The following is a 20,817-nucleotide window of genomic DNA, read 5'->3' as shown; positions in this document are numbered from 1 at the left end:
GACTTTTCAGCAGACTGTCTCACGGGGACTGGAAATAATTAACTGAATAAGAACACTCCCTTCCTAGAGAAAGTTAGTATCCTATTTAAATCATTGTCCTATAAATGCTTATTCTGGTTATAACAGAATATCCGTTACTAACTATTCTTTCAGAGCAATTTCTGTTTTTTCCTATGCTAAAATTAAAAAAATCTCTTCCAAACACTTCTTCCATCTTTGCTTTTTCTTTATTTCTGCATATTTCTGCTAATTCTGATTGTGAGTTAAACTGGAAAACTCAAAAGCATGATTGCTGAGGCAGTATATTTGTATTCCACTTTGTTCCATTTCTTTGCTTGTAGTGAAAGTTGACCCCATATCTATGTCTCCACTGGATTTCCCAAGTGACAGTGAAGACAGTACAAAGGAGAGTGGATACTCTTCCTTGCTGGGTATTCGGGGAAAACTGAAAGAGTGAGTATTTTTTCTTTTCTTCATGTCTGTTTTGCTATATATCTCAAGTAAAAGTCAAGTGCCTTCTCAAACATAATAGTAAGAGTTTGAGGACATCAAAATACAGATAAATTGCCTTGTTATTGAAGGTAAAATTTTGAATGCATACATATATATGGGCATAAATGTTGTGTAAAGTTATATTCTAATTTTAAGTAATTAATTTTACTCGATGTGCCAAAAAGAGTAACAACGATGGTCCTCATTCCCCTCATCCTGAAAGAGCCCCCAATATGCCATCGGGCTACACTAGCATGCGACAGGGATGAATGGAGACATTACTGGCGCCCACTCGAGCAAATTAATGAACAACGGGATGATAGTGATACAGTGAATTTTACCCTTAAATATTTTAATTTCTTAAAAATTATAGTTATATCTCACCATAAATAAAGTTTATACTTGTAAACTATAATTTATAAATTATAGTTATGTCATCATAATGTTTATAATGTTGGACGTAATGGAGTAGTTGACTTATGTGTGACCCATGTTGTATTAAAAAACATTTCTCTAAACATAAGAATCAGACTTTAGAGTGAAATGTTCACACTAATTGGGAATAATTGGGTGGCTTAACCATATATACTTAATGAGAATTACCTAGTTGAACTCTTAATTACTTTCCCCCCTTCTCATGGGCCCAGTGTTAAATTTATGTATATTAACTGTATATATGAGGTGGTCTATAGTAAGCTTATTTATTTATCCTCCACTTTAAAATAATTTTTATCCTAACTCTGTTTCTTTGTTCAGACCAGCATCAATGACTCAAGTAAAGAGAAAAGAATCCTTTGATTTCAAAAGAAGACGGACTCACCAGTGTGACTTTGAAGGATGCAACAAAGTGTACACCAAAAGCTCTCACCTGAAAGCCCACCATAGAATTCATACAGGTCTTCCTTCCTCCACACCACCACCAACATATACACACATACACTTGTGCACAGGGGAACATAAAGTCAGTCTATACGTCATAGGAAGAGAAGGAAGTCTTGAAGCAAAGTCTGATTCATTTGTTCTCCTGTGCACAGGTTGCATTCATGTATTTTCCCTTTATGTATTAACCTACTAAAGTAACTTCTAGGAAAACACTAAGTCTGGTGTCTACTGCATAGTCATATTCCTTAGTGAGTGCCTGTGAATCTTTCAAATTAGGAAGTCATAACTCCCAGGCAGCAAAGACATTGCTACCAGAACCCCCAGATTTTAGTAAATATTGAAAAGAATTTTTAGATCCGTGAAATTAAACTTTTGATTTCATCAGCATTCACCAACCTACAAATTATCTTTGTTCACATTAGTTAAAAGGACTCAAATTAACAAAAAATAAGTTAAGCAGACTTTTTGTAGATTTTGCCAACCTGGGGATGGTGGTATCTGCCCCAGCTGAAGGACAGTCACTCAACTTTTGGAAAGTTTGTTTAAATCAGGTCCTAAACAAGGCTCATACACTAACTTTCAATATGTAGAGCCATATATGCAAAAGAAATGGGGGGATGGGGAATGTCACTGGCCAGAGTACAAAAGCTGTGAGAAGAGAAATGAGCTTGCTCTGCTCTGAAACGTGACAGAAATCTAGCTTGTGATCTTGAGTTCAGTGGTTGATGGGGAAAGCAATAAGGTTCAAGAGTGGCTATTATAGTGATCCAGGCAAATGATGATAGAGCCTGGTTAGGATGTTGTCAGTGACTTTGGAGAGAAGGAAATGTATTCCTATTCGACAAAGCAAATACTCCTGCTTCAGTTGCCTTCTGAAAAATAAAGCACAGGGCCAGAGAGATAGGGCACTTGCCTTGCAGTGGCTGAACTGAGTTTGACCCCTGGCATTTCATATGGTCCCCTGAGAACCTCCAGAATTAATTCCTGACTGCAGAGCTAGGGAGTAACCACTTTGCATCATTGGGTGTGGCTACAAACAAACAAAAACAGGTTCATTGCAAAAATTCCTAGAGAGCAAAAATTCCTGTCTATGGTAAATATTCACTCAACAGAGAAACCTGAAGCTTTTGCTCATCCAAACACCAACCATTTGTATTCTCCGAGATCACATTATTACAAATCAGGAAATACAGACACAAATGTATGTTTAATGGAAACTGTCCATTAAAAACCTTGGGTGTTATTATATATATAATTTCATTCACTTGTGCTCTGCATTTATCATTTATCATTGATTTCTTTTTACTTTCTCTTAGATGTCAGGGACTGGAGCGATAGCACAGTGGGTAGGGCATTTGCCTTGCATGCTGCCGAAACAGGTTCAATTCATCCGTCCCTCTCAGAGAGCCCGGCAAGCTACTGAGAGTATCCCACCCACACGACAGAGCCTGGCAAGCTACCCGTGGCATATTTGATATGCCAAAAACAGTAACAATAAGTCTCACAATGGAGATAGTACTGGTGCCCGCTTGAGCAAATCGATGAAAAATGGGGTGACAGTATTACAGTTCTAGATGTCAGTTATTTTTTCTTTTCTTTTTTAAAAATTTTATTGGATTACTGTGAGATATAGTTACAAAGCTTTCATGTTTGAGATTTAGCCATACAATGATCGAACACTCATCCTTCACTAGTGCACACCACTAGTATCCCCAGTAACTCCCACTCCCTCAATTCCAGTCCTCACCCTGCCTATATGGCAAAAAATTTCCCAATGCTCTCTACTTTGGGGTGTTGTATTTTGCCCTAATTTTCCCACCACTATTCAAGCCTTCCTGCCAGGGGCAGACGCTAGATAATTTATTTTCCATTACTCATTTTAAATAGCATTATTTTCCATTACTCATTTTAAAAGGAATAAGGATATTATTCCTTTATTCAAATAATTATTTTATTGAGTATATAGATGCAAGTTACAGTTACAGTTGTGATGTTACCGTATGGTAGACATCCCAGTCTACTACTTATTGGCTGAAACTTGTTTTTTTAATTTTATTTTCCTTACCTAGAAAAACTAGTAGTATAAAACATATAGAATAGTATTGGCATATCTTAAATTCTCAATAAATGGTAGCAATTATTAACATTCGTTTAAATCCCAACTCACTTTCACCAACTCAGTTTAAATCAAAATAAATCTTGATTTAATTTTTTCCTAATTTTTTGCTTTGGAAGGCAATTAAAATTATATAATCTTAGTATATACAATTTGGTGATTTCATGTAAGGGCCCCTTTAGGTCTCCTGAGCACTCCTCAAGAGGATACAGATATAGATATATAGATATATTCACACGTTAATTCACATTCACACATACAGTGTGTAAATATGTAAGGTAGTTGTTGTGAATGAACGTATTTGTGGTAAATATATGTTATATGTTATATATTATTTCACTATCACTATCATCCCATTGATCCTCTATTTCTTCGAGCGGACCAGTAACATCTCCATTTGTCCTAGCCCTGAGATTTCAGAAGCCTCTCTTTACTTATCCTTCCCAATGGTGCCGCATTAGAGGCTCTTTCGGGTCAGGAGAATGAGACCCATCATTGTTACTGTATTTGGCATATGAATATGCCACAGGGAGCTTGCCAGGTTCTCCCATGCAGGCAGGAAAAAAATCTCAGTAGCTTGCCAGGTTCTCCCAGAGGGAGAACTAGGCTATAAGTTGTCGCTTCTGGGGGCTTGGTTTTATAGTCTCTGGATGTTGGCTATTGATGGGATTACATGGCGCCAATGGCAGTTTCTGGGTGTGACCACCTAGCTACTGGAAAATGGGGGATCTGGGCGGAAGAGGCCCAGTCCCCATCCAAGCAGGTTTGGAGATCTTAGGCCCAGGTCCCGCACACCTGGGTTCCTCTGCTGGTTCCTTCATGCGTGAAGCTCGTCCGAGAGTGCCCTTGAGCATGGCTATGGCTGGGTTCCGGAGGTCTCTGGCTGCCATGGCTCTACTTGGAGCGAGAAGGGAAACTTAACCCACCACCTCCGAGGTGTCCCAGTGAAGACAGCCAGGTGCGGGGGCAATATATGATATTATATATTATAATAAATTTTAATGGGGCTGGAGAGATAATACTGGATAGATCACTTTCCCTGCATGCTGTCAACCTGGTTTTCCTTCTTTGGCACCCATATGGGCTTCTGAACCCTGCCAGTAGTGATATCTGAGCACTGAAGGAGGAAGCCTTGAAGCCCACTATTTGTGACCCCAAAACCGAAATATATAATGGATAAACAAAATATTTACCTCAAATAATCTTGTGAAGATCCACCACCTTACATGTTTACCTATTTCGTGTAATAAAAACACCTAAGATATACCTTCTTGGTATTTATTAATACATCAAGCAAATACCAAGAATACTGTACAATAGTGTTAACTATAGTCACATTGTTTTTGTACTAGGACTTATTCTGTAAAACCAAATCTTTGTAGCCATTGACCAATATCTAGTAGCCCCCTACACCTAGGGGGTTTATATTCTATTTAATTAATTTGACTTTTTTATCCTACATACTGTTAAGAGATTATGTAGTATTTTTCTCTTTTTTTGTCAGGAGCAGAGCACAACAATGGTGCTCAGGGCTTAGTCCTGGCTCTGTGCTCAGGGATTACTCTTAATGGGTTCATGGGACTGTAAGAGGTGCAAGAATAGAACCCTGGTCAGCTATGTGCAAAGGCAAATGCCCTACCTCCTGTACTATCTCTCCAGCCCCAGTGTTTCTAACGTAGCTTACTTAAAATGACTAGTTCATTGCTACTATTTTATATAACTTGATAGTATATGTAAATTTAATATCTTCATTATCTATTTATCTTCCATTTGATGCTTAGGTTGCTTCACTGTCTTGACTATCATGGATAATGCTGCAATGAGCATAGAAGAACAGATACAGATTTCCTCCCCATATATAGCCAGAAATGGAATTGCTGAGTGATATGTTAGTTTTATTTTTATTTTTCAGGAGCCTCCATACTTTTCCATAAGGTTGTACCAATTTATAATCCTATTATATGTACAAAGGTTCCCTTTCTCTTCATCCTCTCCAATATTTGTTACATTTTATCTTTTTGAAAATTATTCTGCCTTCTTTTTCATTGATGTAATACTATATACAAAAAATATTTAACTCTTTAAAAGAATTTTTTCTATTTTAGACACTGTGATTTATAATACTGTTAATAGACTTTCATGCCTGCAACGTTCCAGTACCACACTTTCCACCAGAGTATTCTGCTTCCTTTCACCATTGTCTCCCCCCCTTATCCTACCCCTCCTCCAGTCCCTCTGCTGTAGTAAACACACCCCTGTGGTCTCACATATGTCAAATAATATCTTATTATAAATTAGATTTTCATTTCCCTTAAAGATTATTAAAGCTGAATCTATTTGGCTTTTTATTTTTCATTTTTGGGGGGCCATATCAGCAATATTTGCTGCATTGCTTCCCCACACCCCGTCTGCCCCCACATTTTGCACAGTTTTAATAGGGTAATTTGTATTGTCTTGCTGTCAATTTTATCAGTTCTTTTAAAAATAGTTGCATCTTAAAAATATGTCTTAAAAAGATGTGCGATTTAAAAAATGTGTCTCCTATTTTATAGGTTGCTTTTGTATCATCCAGATTTTCCTTTGCTGTATAGCTTTTCTTTTGATTGAATTCAATTTTTCAATCTTTATTTTTGCTTTCTGTGCTTTTTGTGTCATTTCCAAAATATTATTGCCTGGCCTAATGTCAAGAAACTTCCCATTGTTTTCTTCTAATAGTTTTATGGTTTCAGGTTTTGCATCTTTAATTTATTTTGAGTTGATTTTTATAAATGATATGAGATATAGGCTCAATTTTATTCTGCATGTGAATATATAGATTTCTCAAAACCATTTCAGTCCTTTTCCATTGTTTATTAGTGCAGTTTTGAAGACCAATTTACTATAGATGCATATATCTCTAAACATCTAAGCACGCTATTCTTCTTTTTCTTTTTACACTATTCTTTTTCTTTTTTTGCTTTTTGGGCCACAACCAATGATTCACAGGTGTTACTCCTGGATCTGCGCTCAGGAATTACTCCTGGCAGTGCTCGGGGACCATATGGGATGCTGGGAATCAAACTCGGGTCGGCCTTGTGCAAGACAAACGCCCTACCCGCTGTGCTATCGCTCCAGCCCCTAAGTGGGCTATTTTATTCCATTGATCTATATGTTTGTTTTTATGTTATGCATTGTCTTGATTTCTGAAGGTTAATAGTTATTTTGAAACCATGCCTAAATTTTTTTTACTTCCTGCTCAAAACTGCTTTGGATATTTGACATCTTTTTTGATTGATTCCTGAGTACAGAGCCAGGAGTTCCCCCTGCATACAACTTGGTGTGCCCCCAAACAAAAACACAAAATCAAAAATTAGTTTTATAGGGGCTGGAGCAATAGCACAGCGGGTAGGGCGTTTGCCTTGCACGCGGCCGACCCGGTTCGATTCCCAGCATCCCATATGGTCCCCTGAGCACCGCCAGGGGTAATTCCTGAGTGCAGAGCCAGGAGTAACCCCTGTGCATCGCCAGGTGTGACCCAAAAAGAAAAAAAAAGTTAGTTTTATATATCACTACCTATATGATGTTTTAGCTATGTATCTAATAATATTCAATAATTCTATTCTAGCTTAAATAATGTCCTATTAATGTTTTATGACATGTAAACTAAGGGACCATGCTATAAATATATACAACTGTGGTAAAGAATGTTTTTAATACAAATGCAGTAAAAATCTTGATTAAAGAAATTACTAAATTTGCTGAGAAAGATGAAGCATTTTAATGATGATTAAAATAATTAAACTCTGATGAGAAAATTATAATTCCTTGATAGCAACGTATAGGTAAAAATTTCAAACTGGTGTTCACTTTGAATATTCAGTGAGGGAAAGTACAAATGAAATTAATAAAAGTTGGTTGTCTAGGAAATTTTCATATGGAAATAATATTCTACAATGAAAATAAGGGAACAGGTTTAATACCTCTTTGAACTATATTTTTTTGAAAATTAATATTGTGTCTTGTTAAAATTGGACTGGAGCGATAGCACAGCGGGTAGGGCATTTGCCTTGCACCTTGCCGACCCGAGTTAGATTCCTTCGTCCCTCTTGGAGAGCGCAGCAGGCTACCGAGAGTATCCCTGCCTGCACGGAAGAGCCTGGCAAGCTACCGGTGGGGTATTCAATATTCCAAAACCAGTAACAAGAAGTCTCACAATGGAGACGTTATTGGTGCCCGCTCAAGCAAATCGATGAACAAGGGGACGACAGTGCTACAGTGCTACATGAATTTTAGTACTTTTTCTATTTCTTTAAAGAACAGCATTGATATTTTGATAGAAATTGTATTGCATCTCTAGAACACTTTGTGATATAGATACTTTAAAAATAATAATTTTTCAATACATGAACATGGGATAGCTTCCATTTTATATCTTCTTTAATTTCCTTCATCATTTTTGTAATTTAATACGTATATGTCTTTCACCTCGCTAGTTAAGTTTATTCATAAGTGATTTATTATTTTTGTCACTATTGTGAATAAGAATGTTTTTTAAATTTACTTTTATGTTTTGAGTTTTTAATATAGAAAAAATCTATATTTCATGTTGGTTGATTTTGTATATTGTATGGTTATTCAGTTATTTAAGTAATTGTTTTAGAGATCTTCCCAAGTGGTGTTCAAGGGGACTTGTGACCACACAGTAAACTGAGTCAGGCAGCTGAATTCCAGTACCTGTGTGTATAGTCCTTCTCCATCCCCATAGTTCCAGAGACCATCAGGGTTGCACTAGCACTATGGTGCTCAGACCTTTAAGGTTACACCTGATATAGTACCTTCAGGTTCATATCCAGAGATGCTCATAGGACCATGTGGTGACAAGGACTAAACTGAAATGGGCATATGCAAATTGTGCATCCTAATCCCTGCACTATCTCTTTAGTCCTGACTTAATTCTAAGTTTTTGTTTACACTTAATATTTAGGTTTTTCCACGTATGTATATATGACATCTGAAAGTGGAGATAACTTTGATTCTTTATTTCTGATTTGATTCCTTTTTTCTTTCTTTTTCTTGTTTAATAAGCTGGGAAAGATTTTCAGTACTAAATTGAAAATAAATGAAATATATGGGCATTATTCCTTATACTGTATCTCTTTTAAAATTTAATTTTGGCCCACACCCAGCAATACTCAGGGTTTACACTTGGTTCTTCATTCAGAGAGCATTACTGATGTAGGGTGCTAGGGCTTGAACTCAGGTCTGCTACCTACAAGAATTCACCTTTGGGGCTGGAGCCATAGCACGATGGGTAGGGTATTTGCCTTGCATGCGGCCAACCCGTGTTCGATTCCCAGATTCCCATATGGTCCCCTGAGCACCGCCAGGGGTAATTCCTGAGTGCAGAGCCAGGAGTAACCCCTGAGCATCACCGGGTGTTACCCAAAAAAGAAAAAAAAAAGAAACCAAGAATTCACCTTACCTTACCCACTGTATTTCTCTGGCCCCTTCTACTGCATCTTAAAAGTTTTAGCACCCCCCTCATGATTATGATGTTAGTTGCGGGTTTGTCATATGTGGATTTTGTTGTGTTGAGATAAGTTCCTGCTATACCTTTTTTTGTTGAGTGTATTAATCATGAATAAATGTTGAACATTGTCAAGTGATTATTATGCACATATTAAATGTTCATGTAAATTTTTCTTTCACAGTTTATTGTGTCACATTAAATTGAGTATATAAAAATCATTACTTCATTACTGGAATAAATTAAACTTGTCCGTAGAATATTATTTTTTTCAATGTGCTGTTAAATTCAGTTTTCTAGGACTTTGCTTTATTCAGTTTTATATCTTTGTTCATCATGGATATTAAACTATAGTTTTCTTTTAGTGCCTTTTCTGCTTTTCATATTTGGTAATGCTATTCTTACAGAATGAGTTTGGAAGTATTCCTACTTCTCCGAATTTATTAAGAGCTTAAGAAGTATTAGTGTGTTGGGGCTGGAGCGATAGCACAGTGGGTAGGGTGTTTGCCTCGCATGAGGCCGACCCGGGTTCTATTCCCAGCATCCCATATGGTCCCCAGCACTGCCAGGAGTAATTCCTGAGTGTAGAGCCAGGAGTAAGCCCTGTGCATCGTTGGGTGTGACCCGAAAAGCAAAAAAAAAAAAAGAAGTATTAGTGTGAATTACTTGAATGTTTCATAGAATTTACACACAAAGTCTTCTGCTCCTTTATGATAACATTTTTCATTACTAAGTCAATCATCTTGTTATTTTATTCTGAGGCTTCCTTTTTCACTTTGATTTATTTTTGTAAGATATATATTTCTGGGAATATATTCATTTCTTTTAAGTTATTTTTGGAATATAGTTGTTCATAATAATCCCTTATTATGATCCTTTTAATTTTTGTGGCATCCAATATAATATCTCTCGCCTAATTTTATTTATGTTACTCATATTGACTAATAATTCTTCCATCGGTTCAAAAAACAATTAATTTGATCACATTATTTATGCACTAGGAAAGTAGATTATTATCCTCCAACCCACTGCACACCAGGGCTAGACCATTTCAATGAAAAACTGACATTGTAAAGTTCAGTTTTTACCAGTCTTGCACTCCCTGCCATTGTATTCTGACAGTAGTACGAGAGGGTAAAGGTGGTGGGAGCTGTCAGTTACGACAGATTTTTATCATTGGCACTATATGCAAGTGGAACATGATAGCAAAGAGAAAACTGACTTAATTTTATTGTTGTTTTATATTCCTTACCATCAATACACTCCCCCTCAGTATCTGTATCTGAGGGAGAATAATACCACCCCCTCTTTGGTTTGTAATTGCCTCTCATTTTAAAATTTAAATTCTTTATTCCACTCATTACAATAAGGTTCACCTCATAGGACTTTTTTTCTGTTATGTTTTAATTTTTTTAAACCACCAACCAAGATAAAAGCACTCCACAGATAGGCTGAAAAATAGACCATGGGAACAAATATTTTGGGAAAAATAAGGAAAGGGATTTCTATAGCATTATACCAGGAAAAAAAGAATTAGTTTAGAATCTCAAAAGTGTGTATTGTGGCTGATTATGTAGACATTCCTACAGCTAGAATGCAATGTGTGTTTTTATTATATGACACATAAACTAAAATTACATAGGGTGGGTAGTTCTGGAAGCATATGCCTTTTACAATCAATTTATAATTAATCTTTACTTCCCCAAGTATGTTTTCTCCCAATTCTTCTTTTTTATTTTTTAAAATTTTTAATTGAAACACCATGAAAGCAGTTACAAAGTTTTCGGTTTAAGTCTCGGTCCTCATAGGACTTTTGTAAATATATTCCATGCTTCAGGATATCTGACCCAATGTATCATTAATGGCATTGCCTTATCATACCGTGCCCCAACTGACTGGGTTGTTCTTTGCCTTCTCTTCGCCCCACCTAAAATCTATTTAGACATACAGCTCATTGCCTCACACTAACCCACAAATTATTATTTAGACTTAGTACTTACATCACACTATCATTGCTACAAAGTTCGTATTATGCATAATGTTATTAAGTTTTGATTTTATTTTTCATTTATATGATATGTTGATGGAGATCATGCATTATGTCATATAATGTGCTTTGACATAATCAGGAAGTTGTTCAGAGTCAAGGAGATAATAATTAAAAAGACTGAACAACAAGCTTTGCATGCAAAAAAACCCAAGTTTGATCCTTAGCACCTCGTAGTACCCAGAGGACCACCAGGAAGAGTCCCTGAGAACCTCCAGGACTCAATAAGAAAAAAAAACAAGAAAAAAGGTTTTTCAATGATATAAAAGAAAATGGGAGCATTGTCCTTCTTGCTGAATTCCTGTACAGTGATCTTTATGTATACTTTGGTAATAAGCTCTAAATCCACCAGATATTATAACAAGCCCAATTTTCTTTATTTATAGACAAGATAGACATTTTCAAGAGAAAATTTTAATAGAAAAAATGATAGGAGTATGATAAGACCGAGTCCCAAGTATATGTTGTTTTAGGGGTGATTCATGGAATATTCAGAGGAATATTGATGCTGAGGTTCAAACCCTAGGCTTCTGCAGAGAGAACACACATTCATCCTACTAAAGTCACTCTCCTGTCCCACAAATATACTCTTAATGAAGTCTACAGTCACATTCTCAGACAGACAGAGAGATACAGGGACAGAAAAACAGATTAGAAAAATAGAATTCCACTGTGTGAGCATTGCTTTTTCTTTTCATTTGGTCATCTTATAGCCACCATGCATCCAATTCTATCTAATCCTTTATAGCAGCTAATGCAATTTCAAAATATTGAAATGATCAGTAATTAATATCTTTATCACAACAGTTGCCTGGATTTGGTCGAGAATTGTGAATTCCATTCCGTTGTCCATAAACAGTAAACAGTTGTCCATAAGCAGTAAGTAGAGAACATTAAGTGCAAATGAGATTGCCACCAGAATTTAAGAAGGCATGAAATTAAATGTTCTGCTAATTTATAAGGAAGAAAAGGGAAAAGCTAGAGAAATAGAGAATTTTAGAATACAGGGTGCTTTGTGTCTTCATTTATTGCTTAAACAAACAATGATTATAAAATAATATAGTTTATCATAGAAAATAAAATATAAATTAAAAAGAAAATGGTTAACCTATGCTTCTATAAAAACTTAACTAGTTTGGTCATATAGTTATTTACTTTTTGTTCTAAAAATTTTATTGTAAGATGCAACATTATGTTTAAAAATATTCAAATAATTTAGGAAAGTAGAAGTAAAAAGGAAAACTTGTCTTCCCACAATGCTCATCTTCACTTTTCATATATTTACCCACTTAATATTTGCATTTAAGTGCATCAATATTGCCTTTATTTTTGGTGTACGTGCTGTGTGATCTATACACCACAATGGGAATCATGCCCTTAATGGTTGTATATTATATTTTAATTTATTTTGTTTGAGGCATCCACATACTATATATGAGCAATCTGGGGTTATGGACCATGTAGCTATTTCTAAGACTTTGATTTGGAACAACAAAAACATGTTTGACTTGATACTTCTCCTTACTCCATTCCTTGTCTTCGAGTTTATTACCTTACACAGAATATAATAGCTTCAGATCAGGGCTCATTCTAATGGGTCACACATTGTTTTTTAGTGTGTGGTTCCATTTTAGACTATTTTGTGGAAAAATTAAAGGGGAGAAATAGTTCCTACAGTGTGGTGTATGTAAAGTTTCAAAAACATGAGTTTGGGCCAAGTTTTATAACTGACTGTGTTTGGTTTGAAAAATAAAATGTTTAAAATAACCCTATAATGTCTTTTAGCACCTTTTGTTTTAATTTATTTTCTATTAATTATGCATACTTTGTATATATTTATTTTCACATATCTGTAGTTCCTGTCTACTTCCTTTTTGTTATTTTACTTATTTTTGATTTGCCATTAGATTATATCATAAAGTCTTGGCAACCATAGATGGAAGACGGCTTCATGAGTGAAGGGGAGAAGGCAGATGGAATAGAGAAGGGAATCACTAAGAAAATATTGCTGGAGGAACCAGTTGGGATGGGAGATGCATGCCGAAAGTAGATAATGGAACAAATATGATGACCTCTCAGTGTCTGTGTTTAATCCATAATGCCCAAAAGTAGAGAGAGAGTATGGGGAATATAGTCTGCCATGGAGGTAGGGGGAGGGTAGAAAAGGGGGTATACCTGGGATATCAGTGGTGGGGAATGTGCACTGGTGGAGAGATGGGTGTTTGATCATTGTGAGATTGTAACCCAAACATGAAAGCTTGTAACTATCTCATGGTGATTCAATAAAATTTTTTAAAACATTTTTAAAAAATCTTGGCAATACAATTTCATACCTATATATAAGTATAAGCCCACTAATACCCACCACTAAAGCTCTAGAGTCATCAGACTATCAAAATGACCACTCTACCTATTCTCTCCATCTTCTTTTCTCTTTTCCTCAGTAACCACTATAGTTTTCAGAATCTCAGAATTGGTTTTATTGGATGTTCCAGTATATTTATTTTTGTTATTTATATTCCAATTAAAAGTGTGTTTCACATTTTGTCTTACTTCATTTATATACCCTTTTAAAGATTAAAAATAGGGCCAGAGTGATAGCACAGCAGACAGGGTGCTTGTATTGCACATGGCCAGTCCAGGTTAAATCCCTGGCACTGCCTGTGGTTCTTTGAGCCCCACCAGAAGTGATCCGTGAATTAGAGGCAAGAGTAAGCTCCAAGCACTACTGGCTGTGTCCCAAAGACAAACAAACTAATAATTAAAAGATGGAAAAACAGACTTTCCAGGGAGAAGTGTCTTTGGGGCAGGGCTGGAGGGTGCAGCACACACAACAGAGCTCAGGGACTACTCCCAGCATTGTGCTCAGGGTGGCTTGACTCTGGGAATCTTACCATGCCTTCCTCATGCAAAGCAATGCATTCAGCCTATTGAGCTATGTCTCTCTCCCCGGCCCCCCACCCACCCACCCCTGCCCTCTTCTTTTTAAGCTCACAAAGTAAGCAGATAATACAGGCTTCAAAGAAAAGCCAATTTAAACCAAAGTCAATGTGTTTCCAATTCTACCATATTGCTTCCTTTAGAACTTCTGCAAATGTGAAGGAGAGTACATATTTACAGTACCAACGTTTTTGATAAAGTGTTATATAATCTTATTCGTATCAAAATTTCCCATCTCTGACACCCTTTCTATTGTTGTATTCAATTTTTAGGAGAGAAGCCTTATAAATGCACCTGGGATGGCTGCTCCTGGAAATTTGCTCGCTCAGATGAGCTCACTCGCCATTTCCGCAAGCACACAGGCATCAAGCCTTTCCAGTGTACAGACTGTAGCCGTAGCTTTTCTCGTTCTGACCACCTGTCCTTGCACCGACGGCGTCATGACACTATGTGAATGGCACAAACTGTACTAGAAAAGCTGTGTTGGATTCTTTCTTTTGTGTGTGTGCTTTGATGTATTGCCATTTTTTCTCTTTGCCTTCAACTTTCCTCTGGGATGGGAATGGAACGTTTCTTGACAGGTTTATGGGACTGGAAGAAAAGTTAGCTAATCTTCCATGGGATTCTTGTTTCACCTCATCTCTCCACTATCTAGTTCCCACTATTTTTCAGTCCACTACATGGGTTGAATTTCAGTGTGGAATCTGTAGTTTCTCTACACAAGTCCCAGAGTGCATTTTCATACAATATTTTTTTTAATCAAGGATGAATCAGATCAGATATATGCAGCTCCCCCTCATCCCCCTTTTTCTTTTGGTTTCTAAAATTCTTATTCATAATTTTCAAATCAGTGATTTAAAATGGTTGATAGTGTTGTAAAATTACTCTTTTTTTAAATACTAAGTGAAGTGGAACATAACAATATTAAGACAAAGTAATCTTGAGTCTAGAGCACATTCTCAGTGAATAAACTGAGTCCCAAAGCAAAAGTTCAAAGGTTTTATAAAGTCTTGTTTGTTCCTGTGGTTTGATTTTCAGAAAATGATGATGCTTTGCCTAAATACATGGAAAGGTGAAGGGATTTTCTCTTTCTTCTCTTCCTCCTACTCTTCCTCAGAACTAAATATTTTGCTACACAATGACAGTTTTTATTGGGGTAAATATGAACAAATATTCAAATATTCACACATCAACACAACTATAGAGAGAAAGGTATTTCAGAAGAGAAGGAATAAGTAGACTCTTGAAGATCCTAAAATTAATAGAGTCAGACTACCATTTGGGCAGGATATCAGAAGTATTGCAAAATAAAAATATTTCAAATAGAAGCCTCTTGAAACAGCAACTTGAGGGGTTGTACTCTATTGTTTATTCTTTTTCTCACATAAATCAACTATTATCAAATATTCAAATATTCACACATCAACACAACTATAGAGAGAAAGGTATGCCAGAAGAGAAGGAATAAGTAGACTCTTGAAGATCCTAAAATTAATAGAGTCAGACTACCATTTGGGCAGGATATCAGAAGTATTGCAAAATAAAAATATTTCAAATAGAAGCCTCTTGAAACAGCAACTTGAGGGGTTGTACTCTATTGTTTATTCTTTTTCTCACATAAATCAACTATTATGAGCATATCATACAAAATTGCTGTGTTGTAAGAAAAACTCAATTTTGTCCCAGGGCATTATTAGCATGAATCTCCAAGTTTCAAATAGCTCATATTAGTTTTGTTTGGTACTGAAATAAGGATACATTGACAGATCAATGAATTAGAACTGAGATCCTAGTGATAAAGTATATGAACTATATGAACAGTTGTTCTACTACAAAGAACTTTGGTGCATGAAGTGGAGCTGGGAAAACCTCTTCAACAAATGAAGCTGGGAAGACAAGATAACCACTTGTTAAAATTGAAACTGGATCCATATCTCACACATACCAAGATTAATTCAAAGTAGATTAATCCCTCTCAGAAAAGAGCATAAAGCCATGCCACTGGACCCCAAGCCAGGCTGCTTTACTCAGGGTGCCCTGGAGGTGGGTGGGTAAGGACCCTCCCTGCCCCAAAGGATTCAGCCCCTGCAGCCAAAAAGCTCCAGAGCTCAACTGCTGCAATGCTCATGCCCACTCTCCACATGCTGGGGCCAAACCTCACCCACAAGTAAACTTATGACTGAACTGCGTGGCCATATTTGCGGCTGCATGACATCTTATACCTCATACCACCCATACTCCAAGGGTAGTGCATCACATTTGATGGGGTTTAAAGTAGAAGGCAACCAATCTTAGAGGGAAATATATATTTACATATATATGTGTGTATATATGTGTGTATATATATACATATATATGCACACAGGGCTCAACCCTTAACGACATGTTAGTAATATCTTATAGAAGGGCTTAATGGCCCCTGAGTGAAATACAACAGTCTTCACACACTCTCCTTTAAGGAAAGTTTTTTGAAGCATTTTCAGCAGTTTATTCATAACAAACAATACAAAATAAATTATTTTGGTTCTGCTTTGAAACAGGGGTTGGGGTTCGGGATGGAAACATCCAAAATGTGGTGGGAAGGTGTAATGGTGGTGGGATTGGCATTTGAATATTAAATGTAATCAGATATTGTGAAAAAAGGTGGATTAATCCCTAAAATTCATTGAGTAAAACATAGGACTCCCAAGGATCTGAACATCAAAGGAGTTTTCAAAATCCTGATTCCACTAGAAAAGATAAAAACAAAAATAAGCAAATGGAATTATATGAAGTTTTAAAGGTTTTGTGGAGCCAGAGAGATAGTAGAGCAGGTAAGATGTTTGTCTTGCATGTATCTTATTCCACGTTTGATTCCAGGCACCACATATGGTCCCCCAAAACACAAAAAGTGATACCTGAGCATAGAGCCAGGAGTAAGCATTAAGTACTGATCATTATGGTCAGAAAAACGAAACAATAGTTTTCCATGGCAAAAGAAAATCATACTAAAATAAGAAATTGTCTCGACTGAAAGAAAATATTTGTGCGCAGTAATTCACCCAAAATCTATAAGGTACTCAAAAGCTCAAAAGCATAAAAACCCAATAACCCCATCAAAAATGGGACGAAGAGGAATATATCTTATCATTTATTATCAGGGAAATGCAAATTAAAAAAACAACAAAACATCGGGGCTGGAAAGATAATACTATAGGTACAGCATTTGCCTTGCATACAGAGCCTACCCAAGTTAAATCCCCAACACCATGTATGGTCTTGCAAATTCTCTCCAGATTCAGGAATAAGATCTGAGCACAGCCGTGTGTGGATAAAAGCAGTCAGAATGAGAGAGAGAGAGAGAGAGAGAGAGAGAGAGAGTATCACATCAGTGAGAATGACATATATATGCGTATATATATATATATTTATTTATATTTATAAGTTAAAAGTGTTGGTGGGGGTGTGGTAAAAAATGAATCCTCACTCACTGTTGGTTGAAAATGTCATCAGATTCGACCTCTATGGAAAATAATATGAACATTTTGCAAAAAGAAAAAAGTAAGAATGGAGTTCCCATTTGAACCAGGAATCCACTTCTAGATAAGTACTTTTAATCACAAAAACATTAATTTGATACACATCTATGTTCATTGCAGCTCCTAGTACAATAGTGGGATATAAAGTGGCCAAAATGTCCAACAACAGATGAATTGATAAGTTTATATGAAGCAACAAAAATATAATTATGCAGTTTATTACACATTGGATGAAATTGGAAGGTATTATGTTGAGTGAAATACTCCAAAGATGGACAAAAACAGGGTAAGCTGAATCATCTTGATACACCGAGTAACAAAACAAGGATATGGTCAATATCAATCAGTAGTAAACATTGGACACTAGATTACAGACTGAAAATGCCAGGTTAGGTTGTCCAGGGTTGAGAAAAATGGTTAGGTTGACTAAGTAAAACACGAGTACATGTGGAGGGTCTGCAACACATAGCTGGTGCTTACAGAAGGCAACCATATGCACCAAAACCATAACTGTAATCAACAAATTATGGGGGGATATGAGAGAGAAGAAAAGTAAACTCAAAGCTGACTTAAGGACAGAGGTCATGGAAACTTTGGTGGTGGGATTGGCAGGAACATCAATACCATAACAAAGACTATTATGTCCATATTACCTAAGCTAAAATAATACAAAAATTTTAAGAATTATTTTTTTAAGAATTAAATACATAAAATCTTTTTTAAAAAAGAATGTAATAAACTTCTTGTGAAAATGAACATCTAAAAATTTAATGTTCTATAATTTATCTAAACCAAAGCCAGGAGATAGTACAGCCTAAAGCACATGTCTAGCCTATGCTTGATTCAAGTTCAGTCTAAGGCTCCACATGGTAGCATGAGAAGCCCTGGAGGCCCCAAGCATCCAAGCATCTCCAATTGTAGTCCTGGCATCCCACACACAGCTAGGGTGGCCTAGACGGCAAGGCCCTGAGCACCACTGTATAATCAGTTCCTTGCATTGAATTGAGGGCCTCATTGACCAAGTACTGCCAGCGGGACCCTTGAACTTCTGAGCACCACTTGCGAACTTCCAATGTCCCCAAAAAATGTTATCAATAGTAGCAGGTTGCATAATTTACAAACTTGGTGACCCAGTAAGATTATTTCACAGTCTTTAAGGACATAACTAACTACTGTGTTTCAATTTGTTAACAGTTCTAGCTCTGCTCTCCTATCGCCCCCCCGCCTTGGGATTTCCCTTCGGTGACTCTCCCCACCCTGCCCAACTAAGAAGAGCTCTCCTATCGCCCCCGCCCCCTAGTCTGGGTCTGGGGCTCTGACACTCCCCAGCCCAACCTCGCTGCTCTCAGTCACCTCTTGGCACAGTGCTGAGCCCCGCCTCTTCCCCAGGTTGTTGGGGGCGTGGTTTCAAAAGAGGCATGGCCTCCTTCTGGGGCGGCAGCCTCATATGCGGCCACAGTTATTTTTACCATTCAATACATTGCACTTTGATCACAATCGGTATAACCTAATCCTCTGAAGAATACCCTTGTCATCTTAGTCACTATATGTTAATAGTCAACTAGCCAAGCCTAGCCTAATTTCACAAAAACTGTCAGTGAACACATCAAGCTGCACAAAAGTTCCTTTGTAAAGAGACCATAGCCCCACGTCTTCAACTGAGGCTCCTCACAAGCTAAGGAAGTGCGCCTGACAGTAAAGCCCATAACAACATGAAGAAAAAGCAAAAATCCCCACCTCCAGGAGAAATGGAAGAGAGGATCTCAGAAACCTCAACAGGGACTTCCCAGAAATACAACCTCCTCTCAGATAAAGAATTCAGAGAGGAAATTGTAAAGTTGGTTGATGAACTCAAAGCAATATGGAACGAACATCCAAAAAATTAAGGGAGGATAGGGATGCAGCTTTAGAACGGTCCAAGATAATCCAGGAAGAAATGAGAGCAGAAATTTCAAAGCTACGAGCATAAGTGACACAGTTAAAAGAATCGATAGATAAAATAAAAATAAAAAACTCAGTAGGAGCCCTCAATAGTAGAATAACTACAGCTGAACACAGAATCTGTGAGCTTGAAGATGAGCTACATAAAGCATATAGGCAACAACAAATGATGGCAAAAAAACTCAAAATGGCTCTAGAACGAATTAGAGTCTTAGGGGATGATCTCAAGAGAAACAACATGAGAATCATTGGAGTACCAGAAGCAAAAGGAACCAATCCCAACGAAAAAAACACAATTAAACACATCATTGCTAAGAAATTCCCAGAGATAGAGAATGCGGGCATCCAGATCCAAGGAGTCCAAAGGGTGCCAGCTAAAAGAGACCCAAATAAAAAATCCCCAAGGCATATCATAGTCAGAATGATGGATGCTGTGGATAGAGACACAATACTGCAAGCAGCAAGATGAAAGAAGGAAATAACATACAAAGGATTCACAGCAGACCTATCAGAGGATACTTTCTAAGCCCGCAGACAATGGTGGGATATAGTGAAAAAAAATAATGAAATGAACACCTCACCAAGAATACTTTATCAGGCTAAATTGTCAGTTAAACTTGAAGGAACCATACACTATTTCGCGGATAAACAACAGCTCAGGAACTTCATAGACTCAAGACCAAACTTAAAATAAGGACTAAAAGGGCTATTATAAGACAAGGAAAAACCATACAATAACAACAAACCCTACAGAAAGATGGCACAAAATCCCATGACAATATTTTCTCTCAACGTTGATGGTTTAAATGCACCAATCAAGAGGCACAGAGTGGCAAAATGGAATCAGAAACTAAACCCAACTTTCTGCTGCCTACAAGAAACACATCTGAAGAGCCAGAACAAACACAGACTCAAAGTCAAAGGATGGAAAACAATCCTGCAAGCAAACAACTCCCTCAAAAAAGCGGGGGTGGCCATACTAGTATCCGACAACATAGATTTCAGGCTGAAAAAGATCAGAAGAGACAGCGAAGGCCATTTTCTATACATCAAGGGATATGTACAACAGGAAGAAATCACACTCTTAAACATATATGCACCTAATGAACGAACAGCAAAATACTTAAAAGAACACCTAACAGAATTTAAGGGGGACATAACTAGCACAACGATAGTAGTTGGAGACTTCAACACTGCCTTATCACCTCTGGACAGGTCGGCAAGAACAACACTCAGCAAGGAAACAATGACTCTGAAGGAAGAAATGGAGGAGACAGGGCTAATAGACCTATACAGGGCTATACACCCCAAAAAGAAAGAATGCACATTCTTTTCCAGCACACACGGAACGTTTTCCAAAATAGACCATGTTCTG

General features: G+C 37.0%; 1 protein-coding gene across 1 annotated transcript in view; it reads left to right on the top strand.

Annotated features, from left to right (window-relative positions):
• KLF8 (KLF transcription factor 8) overlaps positions 1-15,402 on the top strand; it is a 104,161-nt gene extending 88,759 nt beyond the window's left edge. Inside the window, exons 3-5 of the mRNA XM_055121895.1 lie at positions 342-453; positions 1,249-1,388; positions 14,256-15,402. Coding sequence (XP_054977870.1) covers positions 342-453; positions 1,249-1,388; positions 14,256-14,437 — 434 coding nt within the window. The 3' untranslated portion in view covers positions 14,438-15,402. The remainder of the gene's footprint in view (positions 1-341; positions 454-1,248; positions 1,389-14,255) is intronic.
• The last annotated feature ends 5,415 nt before the right edge of the window (positions 15,403-20,817 follow it).

Source organism: Sorex araneus, chromosome X (assembly GCF_027595985.1).
Source record: "Sorex araneus isolate mSorAra2 chromosome X, mSorAra2.pri, whole genome shotgun sequence".
NCBI lineage: Eukaryota > Metazoa > Chordata > Mammalia > Eulipotyphla > Soricidae > Sorex > Sorex araneus.
Note: the sequence above shows the minus strand (reverse complement) of the source record. Positions and strands in the feature narration are given on the sequence as shown.